At 44.3% G+C, this 18,764-nt stretch overlaps 1 protein-coding gene across 3 annotated transcripts in view; it reads left to right on the top strand.

Annotated features, from left to right (window-relative positions):
* The window catches only part of LOC144262745 (uncharacterized), a 30,352-nt gene extending 25,368 nt beyond the window's left edge, over positions 1-4,984 (top strand). Inside the window, exons 3-5 of one of the 3 annotated variants that reach the window (XM_077812942.1) lie at positions 3,220-3,318; positions 3,415-3,826; positions 4,415-4,984. In XM_077812942.1, the coding sequence (XP_077669068.1) occupies positions 3,220-3,318; positions 3,415-3,826; positions 4,415-4,500 (597 nt within the window). In that variant the 3' untranslated portion in view covers positions 4,501-4,984. Of the gene's footprint in view, positions 1-92; positions 192-3,219; positions 3,827-4,414 lie in introns of all 3 variants that reach the window. The other 2 variants (XM_077812940.1, XM_077812939.1) reach the window with 2 other exon arrangements.
* Positions 4,985-18,764: the final 13,780 nt, after the last annotated feature.

Raw genomic sequence — 18,764 nt, 5'->3', positions numbered from 1 at the left:
AGGGTTTCCAAGGCTGCTCAAAGTTGGAGATCTTGGAAGCTAATAAAACCTGTCAGTTTTCCCTTTGGCATTATAGTTTTCATATCTTTCAGCCATGTGAAACCTGTCACCGACAGCTCTTGATCCGGTTTTCCACTGAAAGGAACCCTGGGCTTTGGCAATTAATACCAGACTGGTCAATGCAAGTTAAGGTGCTGTTTTATCATTATTTCATCAGTATTTAACAAACAGAATGTATATTCCAATGAGAAGTCATTTTAGTCAGTGCAGTCACAGAACATATATGCACAATCTGATCGCAGAAGGTCAGAATTATTATTATTAATTATTATTATTATTTACATTTCATACCAGGCGACAAAATCATTCTTGGTGTAACTCCTTTGAATTCAGTGGAATTAGATCAGAGTGAATTTGGCCACATATTTGCAATGACTGCACGATCTCACATTAAGAGAGAAATACATTGTGCAGCAAGAGCCATACCAATGCACTGGCAGCTGGGTCGTGCAGCCTCTTTTCTTGTGAACAGTATCATGAAATTCAATGAGGCCAGGCTGCATGATCTTTATTTGAATGTTCTCACATGTTTTTAAGATGACCAATTAAAAGTGAATTTATTTCAGTGTTTAATCACTTAAACCCAGAGGCTTTTATATTAGATGTGTGGAACATATACATTTGCTTATATCTAGATCTTCACATCCTGGAGTTTTATTTTAAAGCATCAGTAGAAAGTCACAGGGGGTGAAATTCATCCCTGTGGAGAAGGTCAGCCCAAGACCTATACACCATTTATTTCCTCAAAATAGAGGTAAATGAGACCCTAAGGGATACCTGGCTGTACACAACCTCTCCAGAGGGGTACATTTAATCCATATTGTGTATGCACAGAATGCAGTTTTTAAACACTTAGCTCCGAAAAAATTGAGCACGAGGACCATGGAAAAATTTACATTTTAAAAACAATTATTTTTGAGCTCTGAGATAAAAACATGTCTAAATCTAATGTAAAACAATATCATTTGGTCATGTTTGATCCAAAATTATCAGAAATGATCAAATGAAATGTTACCACACTTTTCTGAAACTGTCACCTTTATGGAGGACAAATAAAAGGAATTTCAGGCCTAAAGGAAATGTTTATAGAAAGTTATAAATATCTGAATACAAGCTTACAATAAAAGTGCTATTTGTACCATACTGTCATTACTATAATTCTATAAGAGGGTAAGTTTCTGGAGTGTCTGAAGTTGTGTAACATATACTAGCTGGGTACAATGACTTGCCTGCAGTTTCTTCTGAAAATCTGGCCCATTATTCTGAGTCAAAGCTTGACATAAATTAATGGTTGGAACAATCTTAAAATACAGCACCTGCTTCCTTTCAAGGCTTTTTTTAAAAATTTTCTTTTATATATATTTCCCCCGCTCTGTTTTCCAAGAGATGGGTTTTAATAAAACTCTCAAGAGTATTCATTCCTGCGTTTTAAAATATCAGATGAGACCACTCTGATGTTCAGGTTGCCACTTCCAAGAGTTTTCATTCTGGGACAAATGAATCCGTTGAGATATGGCCTTATGTCATCATGAATCAACATATTGCATCAGAACATTATCACTGAAAAACAATGTTCCCAAATTGAGAATATATTTGCAAGCTCTGGAAGGGTTTTCAAGTCTTGGGGAAATGGCATCACCCTGTTAAACATATGAGAAACAACACTAGTCCTGGAAGGAGCTTTTGAAAAGCTCCAAAGTGACTTAGAATCCTAAGTCCCATTCTCAAAAGCAACATAAGAGCCTAAATCTCATTAAAAATCAGTGGGATTTACACTCCTAAATCATTCAGCTGGCTTTGAAAATTTTTCCCTGGTCTAATTTGGAAGAAGTTTCTTCTGGATCACAGGGAATAGTAAAGACAAGAGTCAGACAAACTTCTGGGGGTGGGGGGGAAAGAAATTCAGAATTTAAGAATTTGATCTTATACTTAAAACAATACAAATTTGTGCCACATACAAAAAAGTCTATGGATGCCTTGTAATCCAAACAATTAAAAGCATCCTCAAGTAAGTATCAATTTTGTTATGAAAGTTAAAGCAGTTGTAGAATTTTGAGTATAAATAGAAACACTTGTATTTGAACTCTTGTTCACTACTATTCCAAACCAATTAACAGCTGCAATGAAAGTAAAGGAGTAAATGACCAACCCAGATTAACAATGGCTGCTCTACATTAAATAAATGCAACAAATTTTGTGGGCCAGATTTTGATCTTAGTTGTACCAGGGTAACTCCATTGAGATCAATGAAATGACTCAATTTTTTTAAAAATTGAGGTGCTCCGATACTATGTTAGAGGGGGCCTGCAATGGGCTGTGCATTCCACACAGGCTCTCAAAGGGTTGATGTGGGCCTGAAAAGCCAATTATGGTATCTAGCTGCCCCTGGAGAGAGAGCAAGGGTTAACTGAACATGAAGCCCAGCTGGGCAGGAGAAGGCTGGTTGGTATAAAGCCAGGAAGCTGTGAGTTCAAGGAGGCTACAGGGGGAGAGTCTGTAGTGAGTCTCTGGGTGCAGAGAGGTGGGGAGGAGAAAACCCAAGAGAGAGAATAAGCTTTGGGATTGTAGCCCTGGAAGAAGTGTCAACCCCAGAGGAACTGTGGAGAAAGACAGCCTGAGGGCTGAGCAGGAAGAAGTCCAGGGAAACAGCAGCAAGCAGTAGGACTAAGCAGGCAGTGGCTGCTTGTTATAGGGTCCCTGGGTTGGAACCCACTATAAAGGGCAGGCCTGGGTTCCCCTTTCAGCCACTAGGAAGTGGCACAGGATTGTGAGAGACACTGGTCAGGCAGGACTTTGTAATCTGCCCTGCCTTCTAGGGTATCTTAGCCCTGGTCTACACTAGGACTTTAGGTCGAATTTAGCAGCGTTAAATCGATGTAAACCTGCACCCGTCCACACGATGAAGCCCTTTATTTCAACTTAAAGGGCTCTTAAAATTGATTTCCTTACTCCACCCCTGACAAGTGGATTAGCGCTTAAATCAGCCTTGCCGGCTCGAATTTGGGGTACTGTGGACACAATTTGAAGGTATTGGCCTCCGGGAACTATCCCAGAGTGCTCCATTGTGACCGCTCTGGACAGCACTCTCAACTCAGATGCACTGGCCAGGTAGACAGGAAAAGAACCGCAAAATTTTGAATCTATTTCCTGTTTGGCCAGCGTGGCAAGCTGCAGGTGACCATGCAGAGCTCATCAGCAGAGGTGACCATGATGGAGTCCCAGAATCGCAAAAGAGCTCCAGCATGGACCAAACGGGAGGTACGGGATCTGATAGCTGTATGGGGAGAGGAATCCGTGCTATCAGAACTCCGTTCCAGTTTTCGAAATGCCAAAACCTTTGTCAAAATCTCCCAGGGCATGAAGGACAGAGGCCATAACAGGGACCCGAAGCAGTGCCGCATGAAACTGAAGGAGCTGAGGCAAGCCTACCAGAAAACCAGAGAGGCGAACGGCTGCTCCGGGTCAGAGCCCCAAACATGCCACTTCTATGATGAGCTGCATGCCATTTTAGGGGGTTCAGCCACCACTACCCCAGCCGTGTTGTTTGACTCCTTCAATGGAGATGGAGGCAACACGGAAGCAGGTTTTGGGGACAAAGAAGAAGATGATGATGATGATGAGGTTGTAGATAGCTCACAGCAAGCAAGCGGAGAAACCGGCTTTCCCGACAGCCAGGAACTGTTTCTCACCCTGGACCTGGAGCCAGTACCCCCTGAACCTACCCAAGGCTGCCTCCTGGACCCGGCAGGCGGAGAAGGGACCTCTGGTGAGTGTACCTTTTAAAATACTATACATGGTTTAAAAGCAAGCATGTGAAAGGATTACTTTGCCTTGGCATTCGCGGTTCTCCTGGATGTACTCCCAAAGCCTTTGCAACAGGTTTCTGGGGAGGGCAGCCTTATTGCGTCCTTCATGGTAGGACACTTTACCACTCCAGGCCAGTAACATGTACTCAGGAATCACTGTAGAACAAAGCATTGCAGTGTATGTTTGCTGGCATTCAAACAACATCCGTTCTTTATCTCTCTGTGTTATCCTCAGGTGAGTGAGATATAATTCATGGTCACCTGGTTGAAATAGAGAGCTTTTCTTCAGGGGACACTCAGAGGAGCTCGTTCCTGCTGGGCTGTTTGCCTGTGGCTAAACAGAAATGTTCCCCGCTGTTAGCCACGGGGAGGAGGGAGGGTTGAGGGGGTAGTCACATGGTGGGGGGAGGCAAAATGCGACCTTGTAATGAAAGCACATGTGCTATGTATGTAATCTTAACAGCAAGGTTTACCCTGAAAGTGTGTAGCCACTGTTTTATAAAATGTGTCTTTTTAAATACCGCTGTCCTTTTTTTTTTCTCTACCAGCTGCATGTGTTTCAATGGTCACAGGATCTTCTCCTTCCCAGAGGCTAGTGAAGATTAGAAAGAAAAAAAAAATGCACTCGAGATGAAATGTTCTCCGAGCTCATGCTGTCCTCCCGCACTGACAGAGCACAGATGAATGCATGGAGGCAAATAATGTCAGAGTGCAGGAAAGCACAAAATGACCGGGAGGAGAGGTGGTGGGCTGAAGAGGGTAAGTGGCGGGCTGAAGAGAGGGCTGAAGCTCAAATGTGGCGGCAGCGTGATGAGAGGAGGCAGGATTCAATGCTGAGGCTGCTGGAGGACCAAACCAGTATGCTCCAGTGTATGGTTGAGCTGCAGCAAAGGCAGGTGGAGCACAAGACTGCCACTACAGCCCCTGTGTAACCAACCGCCCTCCTCCCCAAGTTCCATACCTCCACACCCAGACACCCAAGAACGCGGTGGGGGGGCCACTGGCCAACCAGCCACTCCACCACAGAGGATTGCCCAAAAAAAAGAAGGCTGGCATTCAATAAATTTTAAAGTTGTAAACTTTTAAAGTTCTGTGTGGCATTTTCCTTCCCTCCTCCACCACCCCTCCTGGGCTACCTTGGTAGTCATCCCCCTATTTGTGTGATGAATGAATAAAGAATGCATGTATGTGAAACAACAATGACTTTAATGCCTCTGCAAGCCGTGATTGAAGGGAGGAGGGGCGGGTGGTTAGCTTACAGGGAAGTAGAGTGAACCAAGGGGCGGGGGGTTTCATCAAGGAGAAACAAACAGAACTTTCACACCGTAGCCTGGCCAGTCATGAAACTGGTTTTCAAAGCTTCTCTGATGCGTACCGCGCCCTCCTGTGCTCTTCTAACCGCCCTGGTGTCTGGGTGCACATAACCAGTAGCCAGGCGATTTGCCTCAACCTCCCACCCCGCCATAAACGTCTCCCCCTTACTCTCACAGATATTGTGGAGCACACAGCAAGCAGTAATAACAGTGGGAATATTGGTTTTGCTGAGGTCTAAGCGAGTTAGTAAACTGCGCCAGCGCGCCTTTAAACATCCAAATGCACATTCTACCACCATTCTGCACTTGCTCAGCCTGTAGTTGAACAGCTCCTGACTACTGTCCAGGCTGCCTGTGTACGGCTTCATGAGCCATGGCATTAAGGGGTAGGCTGGGTCCCCAAGGATAACTATGGGCATTTCAACATCCCCAACAATTATTTTCTGGTCTGGGAATAAAGTCCCTTCCTGCAGCTTTTGAAACAGACCAGAGTTCCTGAAGATGTGAGTGTCATGTACCTTTCCCGGCCATCCCACGTTGATGTTGGTGAAACGTCCCTTGTGATCCACCAGAGCTTGCAGCACTATTGAAAAGTACCCCTTGCGGTTTATGTACTCGCCGGCTTGGTGCTCCGGTGCCAAGATAGGGATATGGGTTCTGTCTATGGCCCCACCACAGTTAGGGAATCCCATTGCAGCAAAGCCATCCACTATGACCTGCACATTTCCCACGGTCACTACCCTTGATATCAGCAGATCTTTGATTGCGTGGGCTACTTGCATCACAGCAGCCCCAACAGTAGATTTGCCCACTCCAAATTGATTCCCAACTGACGGGTAGCTGTCTGGCGTTGCAAGCTTCCACAGGGCTATCGCCACTCGCTTCTCAACTGTGAGGGCTGCTCTCATCTTGGTATTCATGCGCCTCAGGGCAGGGGAAAGCAAGTCACAAAGTTCCATGAAAGTGCCCTTACGCATGCGAAAGTTTCGCAGCCACTGGGAATCGTCTCAGACCTGCAACACTATGCGGTCCCACCAGTCTGTGCTTGTTTCCCGAGCCCAGAATCGGCATTCACAGCATAAACCTGCCCCATTAGCACCATGATGCATGCATTGGCAGGGCCCATGCTTTCAGAGAAATCTGTGTCCATGTCCTGATCACTCACGTGACCGCGCTGACGTCGCTTCCTCGCTCGGTATCGCTTTGCCAGGTTCTGGTGCTGCATATACTGCTGGATAATGCGTGTGGTGTTTAATGTGCTCCTAATTGCCAAAGTGAGCTGAGCGGCCTCCATGCTTGCCTTGGTATGGCGTCCGCACAGAAAAAAGGCGCGGAATGATTGTCTGCCGTTGCTCTGACGGAGGAAGGGGCGACTGACGACACGGCTTACAGGGTTGGCTTCAGGGAGCTAAAATCAACAAAGGGGGTGGCTTTACATCAAGGAGTATTTCAGGCAGGACTTCACGGAGGGTTCCAATAAGAAATGGTGCACCTAAGTTATTGTTCTTATTGGAACAAGGAGGTTAGCCTGGCCTCTGATTGATACATGGATAGATTTACCTCGCTGCACCTTCTCTGTGAGTGACTACAGTGTGACCTAGAGGAATGAGTCCCCTAGACAGGAGGGGGGGGAAGCAAATGAGTACAAAACAAATCTGGTCTATTTCTTGTTTTGATCCACTCCATCTATCTTTTACATCTTTGGCTGGCAGCAGACAGTGCAGAAGGACTGCATGCCATCCACATCTCATGGCTGCTCGGCAGAAGATGGTACAGTACGACTGCTAGCCATCCTCATTTCTTGCCTGCCTGGCAGAAGATGGTACAATACGACTGCTAGCCATCCTCATCTCTTGCCTGCCCGGCAGATGATGGTACAGTACGACTGCTAGCAATCCGCATCGCCTGCCTGCCTGCTCACCATAAGACGGTTCAATAGGACTGACTGCAGGACTAAAGAGAATGACCTGGTCAAGTCACTCCAAATTTAGTCCCTGCGCCCATGTCTGACCAGGTGCTCCCAGCCGACGTGGCCAGGAGCACCTCAGACACGACGAGGACGGCTACCAGTTGTATTGCACCGTCTGCTGCCACAAGGCAAGGGGTTGCTGCTACTGTGTAGCAATGCCATACCACGTCTGCCAGCACCCAGGAGACATACGTTGACGGTTACCTGAGCGGGCTCCATGCTTGCCGTGGTATGGCGTCTGCACAGGTAACTCAGGAAAAAAGGCGCGAAACGATTGTCTGCCCTTGCTTTCACAGAGGGAGGGAGGGAAGGGGGGCCTGACGATATGTACCCAGAACCACCCGCGACAATGTTTTAGCTCCATCAGGCATTGGGATCTCAACCCAGAATTCCAATGGGCAGCGGAGACTGCGGGAACTGTGGGATAGCTACCCACAGTGCAACGCTCCGGAAGTCGACTCTAGCCTCGGTACTGTGGAAGCACTCCGCTGAGTGAATGCACTTAATGCACTTAGAGCATTTTCTGTGGGGACACACACACTCGAATATATAAAACCGATTTCTAAAAAACCGACTTCTATAAATTCGACCTTATTCCGTAGTGTAGACATACCCTTAGTGACCTGGCCAGAGGGCTGAGTTATGAAGAGGGAGCACCCTCAGTCATGGGGGTGGACCCTCAGGTGAGCGAACGACAGAAGTGGGGGCCAGACCAGATGAGAGCTGATTCCCCAGACACAGCTACAAGGAGATGCCCACAACTGTCAGTGAAGCCTGTGACATGGTCATATACAGGGGTGGCCCTAGACTAGCTGCTAGCAACTGGCGCCCTAGGCGAATCATGCAATCGGCGCTTCTCACCCCCAAACACCAAGGGCAGATCTAGGCTGAGGTTTTTGGTAAACTGGGAAACATTTTGCCCCTTTTTTCCTTTTAATGTTTTTTAAGCTTTTTTTTTTAAACAGAGGCTTAATTATTTGGTTTGTCCATGCCTCCGTCCGCCCGCCTGTCCAACCAATGTTTCTGAGATCAGATAAAATAGAGACACAAAATTTTCAGAATAGATTTGTACACGACAGCTAGATGATATTTCAGTCTGATTTCAAATAAAAATGCATTAAGATATTAATTATAATTTTTATTATTACACATCCAAAATAAACCATTACGCTATCCTGCTTTAACTGCCATTACCACGTCCAATATAGAAAGAAATAAGAAAACTCTTCAATTAACTTTAGCCTGTATTTACAAAACACTCCAAATAAAAAACACTCTGTGCTCTTAAAACATGACTTTTCTTGCTTTAAGTTTTGAAAATTCAGTCACTAATTCTTTTAGATCCAGTTTTCCAGCTATTTCATGCTCTATTGACATTGTGGCAAGTCCAACAAGTCTCTCTTGCACCATTGTTGAACGCAGATATGTTTTTATCAATTTTAATTTTGAGAAGCTACCTTCCCGACTAGCTACAGACACTGGCAAAGTTAAAAGAATGTGTAGAGTTATAAAAATGTTTGGAAAACTGTCTGGGAGTTTATTTTCCCAAACAAACTTCAATACTTGTTCAGGAGTGGAATGTTTCTTAAGTCCTCTTGAAAAAGCCTGAAGCTCACTACACAAATCAGTAGCATCAATGTCTTTTGAATTTTCATGATTCAATGCCGACTCCAGTTTTATACAAAATTCTCTTATCTGTTTTGCTGTTTTCTTTTGCAAGCTGTGGATATCATATAGAAAGCCAAATACTGGCTCTAGCTGCTGCATCTCTTGAAATCTTTCGTCAACCGAGTGAATAGCAGTATCAAGAACTGCAATGTAGAAATTCACTTTGAACCTTTGTTTCGGGTTCCGAATGGGTGTTTTTCATCCTTCATACAAAAACTGCCGTTTCTTTCGCTGAATGACAACTGGCTCTGGTTCAAATTCTGTTGGAAAGTCTATTTCTTCAGCAAGCTTGAGAGAGTCTACAGAGTTCTTTCGAACCCTTCATCACTTCTGAATTCCTCCAGAATATTTTTAGTTTGCTGCAGTTTTTGAATAGCAGAATGTATGTTCAAGTTATTTTCCTGAAGCTGCTTACTAGTGAGGTTAATCTTGAAAAGGATATTATGCCACAGAATGAGTGAAGTCACAAATTTGAACTTGGAAAGGCCATTTGCAAGAGTTTCTGCATCTGAAAGTGCCATATTGCCAGATGATCCAGTAAAGGTAGTATCAGAAATTTCAATTAGGGCTTCATAAATGTTTCCAAGTTCATAGCTAAGAGGCTTCAAAGCATCAATGTGACTCTCCCATCTTGTCTGACTAAGTCCTTTCACAGTTAGAGAATTCACATGGCGAGTCTCCCAACAGCGTGTTGAGCCTGAGAAAAACACATAAACACGCTGCACCAGGTCAAAGAAACTGCTTGCCTCCAAACAGCATCTAGCAGCATCATTGACAACCAAATTCAGAGAATGCGCGCTGCAAGGAACGAAAAAGGCCCTAGGGTTGATTTCCATCATTCTCCTTTGCACACCCCACACACATTTTACTCCCATTATTATAGCCTTGGCCATGTAAGTTTTCAACAGACAATGACATGATTTCAAGCTCTTGTAGAATAGTTTCAGTCATAAATGCTCCAATTGTCTCCTTCAGTGGTACAAAACCCAAAAAATGTTCTTTTATGAGCACTTCCACATTATCTTCATCTGCAGACTTTTCCATAGCCACAAAACGAATGATCATCATCATTTGTTCAACATGATTCACCTCTGGTGTACAGTCCAGTATTATTGAAAAGTATTTTGCAGAATGGGCAGCTTCTGCAATTTTCTTTTTAATGGAATTTGCTAGGATTTGAATCAGTTCATTCTGCATATTTTTTCCTAAGTAATGAACCTGTGTTTCACGATCAGTTATTTTACATAGCTGCTCCTTCATGCCTGGATCAAACAAACCTAGGTAGTCAACAAATTTTTAAAAGTTTCCATTACCTGGAGTGTGTAATTTTTCATTTCTACCGCAGCCGTGGAATGCTAAATTTTGCCCACCGAGAACTCTCTTTGAAGCAATCAGATGCTCTAATATTTGTTGCCAATATTCTTCTTCTTCCTTGATCACATATAAATTTTCTTCATCGATAGTTTTTCCTTTTTTCAATCGTAATTTAAGTTCTTTCCAATTTTGAAAACATTCCAAATGTTCTGTACTTCTTTCATATGAAGAGAGAATTGAAGATACGTTTTTCCAGTCCTTCGAACCATTTTCAGTAGGTGATGTACCAATTGCTTGATTTCTAAACAACTTGCAGCAAAGGGAAAACAGAGTCCTTCGACACTGAATATTGTAACCAGTTTCAATGAATTTCTTCCCCATTAATGAGTTTCCTCTTGTAATGCTGAGCAGAGAATTTTCTTTTATTTCCATCCTTGGGGAAGGGAAATTCATGAACTTGTTCGGGTCCATGTTCCACGAGAATTTGCCACACACGGTCATCACATCTGGGCCATGAAGCTGGGTCCCGATACTCTAACTTGTTTGTAACTTCCTCATCCTTTCTTCCTTCTACTTCGTTTACTTCAATTTCTGCACGTGTCTCTGAAGGTGAATAAATTTTCTCCACTTCCATGTAAGTCTGATGCTGTGAGCTGCCTTCATCTAGAAGTAAGTTTCCGTCATCTTGAGTTTCCAAACTGCTTTTTTGTGGATGTGAGCTACCCTCATCTTGAAGTAATGTACCTTCATCTTGATGTTCCAAACTGCTTCCATGTGGATGTGAGTTAACATTCTCTCCAAGTAAAATTCCTTCATCTGGATGCTGTGAACTGCTTCCATCTTTATTTGGATTAAAGAGAAGATATTTCAGGAAGGATCCCTGCTGTTTTGCTTGGTCCCTTTCCTTCTCAGCCTTTCATTTACGATACTCTGCTCCTGAGGGTTTCCTTTTTCCTCTTTCTGCCATGGGGCATTTGAATATTATGTACTGTGCAGAAAAGGACCTAGTGGTTACAGTGGACGAGAAGCTGGATATGAGTCAACAGTGTGCCCTTGTTGCCAAGAAGGCCAATGGCATTTTGGGATGTATAAGTAGGACATTGCCAGCAGATCGAGGGATGTGATCGTTCCCCTCTATTCGACATTGGTGAGGCCTCATCTGAAGTACTGTGTCCAGTTTTGGGCCCCACACTACAAGAAGGAGGTGGAAAAATTGGAAAGCGTCCAGCGGAGGGCAACAAAAATGATTAGGGGACTGGAACACATAACTTATGAGGAGAGGCTGAGGGAACTGGGGATGTTTAGTCTTCAGAAGAGAAGAATGAGGGGGGATTTGATAGCTACTTTCAATTACCTGAAAGGGGGTTCCAAAGAGAATGGCTCTAGACTGTTTTCAGTGGTAGCAGATGACAGAACAAGGAGTAATGGTCTCAAGTTGCAGTGGGAGAGGTTTAGGTTGGATATTAGGAAAAACTTTTTCACTAGGAGGGTGGTGAAACACTGGAATGCGTTACCTAGGGAGGTGGTAGAATCTCCTTCCCTAGAAGTTTTTAAGGTCAGGCTTGACAAAGCCCTGGCTGGGATGATTTAGTCGGGGATCGGTCCTGCTTTGAGCAGGGGATTGGACTAGATGACCTCCTGAGGTCCCTTCCAACCCTGATATTCTATGATTCTATGATTCTGTGTTACTTTTCTTTTATGGACCTTATTTATTACATGTGAACCAGATATAACAAAGAAAAGTTCATAATTATACAGCCTGATAATAACGCTAAGGTTTAATAACGCTTAAAGATACTCACATTTTGGATTTATAATGCTGAAATAATGACATTTTTCTTTATTCTTTGGCACCAACAAACACAATTTTCCACAGTATTCACTCGATTCTTAGCCATCTACCTGTGACGTGTGTTAAAATGACCATTTGACATGTATCAACTCATGATATCTCCATTCTACATGAATTTCCGACTATGCGATCTTGATGTATATTCGAGTTAGGTGTCACTAGTCTTGCTGCCAGCAGATGTGTTTCACTGTGGCTGAGTTGTTGCTTATCAGAATTGTGGAGTAGGTCATCTTGACCCTATGTCACAAATTGAAAAAAAATTTCGCTAAAATATTATTTATTTTTGCAGTAAATAAAATATTTGAATTATTAATAAATTCTCAGAAATATAGAGAAATTAATTATAATTCATATTCCCTCCATATGCACATGGGAATTGAAATAATGACATCGTCGTTATTTTATTTGTATTTTTTTCATCTTTTTCATTTAAAATTTTTTTTTTTAAATTCGTTTTTTTTCCTCGAATTTGGCGCCCCATTTAACTTGGCACCCTAGGTGACCGCCTAGTTTGCCTATCTGGACAGGCTGCCCCAATCATAAAGTATCTTAGATTAGAGGTGGGCAAACTATGGCCCTTGGGCCACATCCGGCCTGCGGGACTGTTCTGCCTGGCCCCTGAGCTCCTGGCCTGAGAGGTTTGCCCCCTGCCCCACCCCTGCTGTCTCCCATCCCCCGCAGCCTCACCTCACTGCACTGCCGCCGGCGCAATGCTCTGGGCAGTGAGGCTGCAAGCTCCTGGGGGAGTGCAGCTGCAGAGCCAGGCCTGACCCAGTGCTCTGTGCTGCGTGCTGTGTGGCTGGCTCCAGCTGAGCAGCATGGCTGTCTGTCCTGGTGCAGCCTTGCCGCCAGCCACCGATGCTCCAAGCAGCACAGTAAGGGTTCAGGGAGCGGGGGAGGGAGGTTGGATAGAGAGCAGGGGAGTTCGGGGGGTGGTCAGGGGCCAGGGGTGTGGATAGGGGTCAGGGCGGTCAGAGGGCAGGGAACAGGGGGGTTGAATGGGGGCAGGGGTCCTGGGGGGGCAGTCAGGAAGGAGAGGAGGGGTTGGATGGGGTGGCGGGGGGCAGTCAGGAGCAGGGGTTCAGCGGGTGGTCAGGGAGCAGGGGGGGTGGATGGGGCAGGGGTCCTGGGGGACAGTCAGGAAGGAGAGGAGGGGTTGGATGGGGTGGTGAGGGGCAGTGGTGGGGAGCAGTTAGGGGCGGGAGGTCTGGGGGTGGTCGGGGGAAGAGGTGGTTGGATGGGGCTGGGGTCCTGGGGGGGCAGTCAGGAAGGAGGGGGGGTTGGATGGGGCAGCGGGGGGCAGTTAGGGGCAGGAGGTCTGGGGGCAGTCAGGGGACAGAGAGTGGGGGGGTGGATGGGACAGGAGTCCCGGGGGGGGCTGTCAGGGGGTGAGAAGCAGGGGGGTCAGATAGGGGGCGGGGGCTGGGCCACGCTTGGCTGTTTGGGGAGATAAAGCCTCCCCTAACTGGCCCTCCACACAATTTCTGAAACCTGATGCGGCCCTCAGGCCAAAAGGTTTGCCTGCCCCCGTCTTAGATGGATGGTGTTACATTGGGTAACTGAGATTAGAATTGGCCCTTGACACTTAGTATTTCACAGTGGGGGTTGATTTTTACTGGGGTGCATGTTCCTTACATGTCAGTGCAGTTTTTATTTTAATTTCACTGCACATCTGAGTATCACAGCATGTTTTTGAAATGCGGGTTCCAAGCACAGTAATTTAGAAGGGTAAAAAGATCCTGCTTTTTTCAGCTGTCTTAGATTCAGTTTCATTATATATATTTTTAAAGATGCTTATTTTAAAAAAGACTTCACTTTATCTAGTGCCATTTGCTCAAGAAGTCAGAGGAGGAAGGAAAAAAGGAGTCTTTCCTCTGGGGAGAAGGAAATTGTGTTGTACAGGTTTAGTGAAGAAGCAGACTACTTAATGACCATTCCAATACTTAGTGCTGAAAGCCTCTATGCCTATTTTTTCTAATCTCCAGTGTAACCAGGCAAACAGTTTAATTCTGCATCTCCTGTCAGATGTACCCATAGCTTCCTATGGAAATATTACATTCTAAGAAATGGTATTTGTGACAAAGAATGCACAGATCTTCATTAACTCTTTCCTAAACAAGGTTGCCATATATGTGGTCATCATGTTGTTAAAATCAACTACTGCATGTATTGATAGCCTGGTTCTTCAAATGTGGAAACAAATTTTCATTTAAGCAATTTGTCTTTTGGCTGCAAAATGTTTGACTGCAGGAATGTTGTCTTTTGACTGCAAAATGCTGCTTATTTATGGCACCACATAAATTATGCATCATAATAACACTGATATTGATTGAGGTTTCCAATACTTGGTTTCCATAGATGCAAACATATTTCTTTTGCCAACTCATTTTCTGCTTTTTTTTTTGTTTTAGTCATGCTACAAAATGAATCCCCCACATTGCATTATGTGATACAGAAGTTAGAGAGAAGTCACTTTTCTGCTGTATGACAGGTTTCAGAGTAGCAGCTGTGTTAGTCTGTATTCACAAAAAGAAAAGGAGTACTTGTGGCACCTTAGAGACTAACAAATTTATTTGAGCATAAGCTTTCGTGAGCTACAGCTCACTTCATCAGATGCATTCAATGGAAAATACAGTGGGGAGATTTATATACACAGAGAATATGAAACAATGTGTGTTACCATACACACTGTAACCAGAGTGATCACTTACCAAAAGAAACTACAGCATTTGCTCAAGAAACTCCCTGAAAAAGCACAAGAACAATTCCGCACAGACACACCCCTGGAACCCCGACCTGGGGTATTCTATCTGCTACCCAAGATCCATAAACCTGGAAATCCTGGATGCCTCATCATCTCAGGCATTGGCACCCTGACAGCAGGATTGTCTGGCTATGTAGACTCCCTCCTCAGGCCCTACGCTACCAGCACTCCCAGCTATCTTCGAGACACAAGTGACTCCCTGAGGAAACTACAATCCATCGGTGATCTTCCTGAAAACACCATCCTGGCCACTATGGATGCAGAAGCCCTCTACTCCAACATTCCACACAAAGATGGACTACAAGCCGTCAGGAACAGTATCCCCGATAATGTTACGGCAAACCTGGTGGCTGAACTTTGTGACTTTGTCCTTACCCATAACTATTTCACATTTGGGGACAATGTATACCTTCAAATCAGCGGCACTACTATGGGTACCCGCGTGGCCCCACAGTATGCTAACATTTTTATGGCTGACTTAGAACATTGCTTCCTCAGCTCTCGTCCCCTAATGCCCCTACTCTACTTGCGCTACATTGATGACATCTTCATCATCTGGACCCATGGAAAAGAAGCCCTTGAGGAATTCCACCAGGATTTCAACAATTTCCATCCCACCATCAACCTCAGCCTGGACCAGTCCACAAAAGAGATCCACTTCCTGGACACTACGGTGCTAATAAGCGATGGTCACATAAACACCACCCTATACCAGAAACCTACTGACCGCTCTTCCTACCTACATGCCTCCAGCTTTCATCCAGACCACACCACATGATCCATTGTCTACAGCCAAGCTCTACGATACAACCGCATTTGCTCCAACCCCTCAGAAAGAGACAAACACCTACAAGATCTCTATTAAGTGTTCTTACAACTACAATTCCCACCTGCTGAAGTGAAGAAACAGATTGACAGAGCCAGAAGAGTACCCAGAAGTCACCTACTACAGGACAGGTCCAACAAAGAAAATAACAGAACGCCACTAGCCGTCACCTTCAGCCCCCAACTAAAACCTCTCCAACACATCATCAAGGGTCTACAACCTATCTTGAAGGATGACCCATCACTCTCACAGATCTTGGGAGACAGGCCAGTCCTTGCTTACAGACAGACCCCCAACCTGAAGGAAATACTCACCAGCAACCACACACCACACAACAGAACCACTAACCCAGGAACCTATCCTTGCAACAAAGCCCGTTGCCAACTGTGTCCACATATCTATTCAGGGGACACCATCATAGGGCCTAATCACATCAGCCACACCATCAGAGGCTTGTTCACCTGCACATCTACCAATGTGATATATGCCATCATGTGCCAGCAATGCCCCTCTGCCCTGTACATTGGTCAAACTGGACAGTCTCTACGTAAAAGAATAAATGGACACAAATCAGACGTCAAGAATTATAACATTCAAAAACCAGTTGGAGAACACTTCAATCTCTTTGGTCACTTGATTACAGACCTAAAAGTGGCAATACTTCAACAAAAAAACTTCAAAAACAGACTCCAATGAGAGACTGCTGAATTGGAATTAATTTGCAAACTGGATACAATTAACTTAGGCTTGAATAGAGACTGGGAGTGGATGGGTCATTACACAAAGTAAACTATTTCCCCATGTTTATCCCTCCCCCACGCCCCACAGTTCCTCAGACATTCTTGTCAACTGCTGGAAATGGCCCATCTTGATTATCACTACAAAAGGTTCCCCCCACCCCCACCCCCCCCCGCTCTCCTGCTGGTAATAGCTCACCTTAAGTGATCACTCCCGTTACAGTGTGTATGGTAACACCCATTGTTTCATGTTCTTTATGTATATAAATCTCCCCACTGTATTTTCCACTGAATGCATCTGATGAAGTGAGCTGTAGCTCACGAAAGCTTATGGTCAAATAAATTTTTAGTCTCTAAGGTGCCACAAGTCCTCCTCTTCTTTTTTCTGCTGTAGTAAGTGGAAACACTTTAACAACTTCACCTGCTCTTATCAGAGAAAGTCAATCTAAAGTACCTCTGGCTACTGTGTAGCAAGCCCAGTTTAGACATTGCTTAGACAGCTTGCTTCAACATTGAAAAGGCGCTTCTAAGTTGTTTCCCTAAATACTCTTTTCCATTTGGAGTAAAGTAGCTGTCCTGTCTCAGATCCTATTTTAAGCCTGAAGACAGCTTCATTGAGTGTATCAGTTAAATTACATCATTCATCTATGCTCTACCATAGGAAACTGAGTTCTTATAGAGGATTATAAGAGGAATGACACAATGTCATTTCAAAAATAAGAGGCTGAGAAGTATTTCTTGCATGTAAGGAGCAAGATAACACCTAATTCAACATACAGGGTCCTGACCAAGGGGAGTTTTGAGAGAAAAGTAGACGAAGAATCTCTTTGTTTAGTAATAAGCGGGGGGAATTAAATTCCCTCAGACAGCGACTTTTGGCTTGGTGGGGAAGTAGGATTAGCACTAAAATCCTTTTATTCTACTTAACAAATCTCAAGCATTCCCAGTTAATTCAGGTAGGTTTATGGATTTTATTTTGTTGTTTGGATTGAAACTCTCGCAGAAAAGCTCCTTGTATGAAACTTTTAAAGATCAGGCACATTTTTACCCTGATGAGTTTTCAGTAGAATGTTCCCCAAGGAGTTAAAATGGCTACAGTACCAAATCAAAGGCTTCCCGGATTGCAGATATGGAAAAGAAAAATGCATGGGCCTACTTCAAGTTTTGCTCTTGAGTAGTTATTAAAGTTGACTGAAACAGGAAGGGGAACTTTCACTCTACCGGTGCAACTAGAAGAAGAACTGTGGGGGTGTTTGCTTCTGCTTTTACCAGAGGAGCAAGAGCTGCTCTACAGTCTGTTTTCTCTTCTTTTAGCCCTGGTTCCTGAATTAGATGGAGAACAGTCAATCAAGTTGGTTTAATGCAGCTTTGCTTGGAAGGGAATAAAGGGGAAATGGTTCAAAAGCACCCAGGTGGAGAGGAAGAGTATTTCTGAAGCTGATGGTCTAGCACTGGAAGGACAGCTCTACTCTTTCTATTAACCAATTAATAATAACCTCATCTGCTGCTAGATTTGAAATGTTTCAGGGCTTGGTGGAATGTGCTGAGCATTTAGCAGATTAGGCCACTGCAGTCTTGGAAATTGAGACAGCAGATAGCTGTAACCACGCAGGGTTGCATCCGATGAAGTGAGCTGCAGCTCACGAAAGCTTATGCTCAAATAAATTGGTTAGTCTCTAAGGTGCCACAAGTACTCCTTTTCTTTTTGTGGATACAGACTAACACGGCTGCTACTCTGAAACCACATAGGGTTAGACAGTTAAAGTTTTTCATCACCCTCAGGACTTCTTGGTCAACAGACCTTGGTCTCCTCCCTCTTCTGGAATTTCAGAGGGATGACAATGTAACTAATTAATCAGTGTATTATTGCATGTTTTGTCACTGCTTTGATTTGTCAGATTGTTTCCTTTTGCTTTGTGTTTTGAATAATCAGTAAAATATATGAAAACACAAAGGAAAGAAGTGGGGAGTGGCTCTCGGAGAGGAAGGGTGCCCAAAGCCGTAATTTTCTGTTTTGCTTTTTTGCCTGAAACCATAATCTGATATTTATCAAATAAATTCTGTACACTCACCTGTATGATAAACTTTTCCATGAGATTTCTCAACTGAACATCTCAAATATCATCCCTCTGAACTTCAGCGGAGTTACTCCTAATATATATTGACATGAGAGGAGAATCAGGCCCAAAACATCTTAAGGGCTTGTCTGCATGCTCTAACTGCCGCTTGTAGACCCTGCTGGAATGCTCTAAATAATGTAGATGGTTTGCATTAACAAAACAGGACTATGTTAACATGAACAAGGTACCTTTTGAGTGTGCCAGCGGGGTTTATATGGTGTAGTTTGAGTGCTTTACATATCACACCCTTCTGCTGTGCTTTGTCGGCCCCTTGTAGACAAGCTAAGCAACTGTAGTCTGTGTAGAGAGAACAGAGGGGGGCACTGTGTATTGAA

This window comes from Eretmochelys imbricata, chromosome 3 (genome assembly GCF_965152235.1).
Source record: "Eretmochelys imbricata isolate rEreImb1 chromosome 3, rEreImb1.hap1, whole genome shotgun sequence".
NCBI lineage: Eukaryota > Metazoa > Chordata > Testudines > Cheloniidae > Eretmochelys > Eretmochelys imbricata.
Note: the sequence above shows the minus strand (reverse complement) of the source record. Positions and strands in the feature narration are given on the sequence as shown.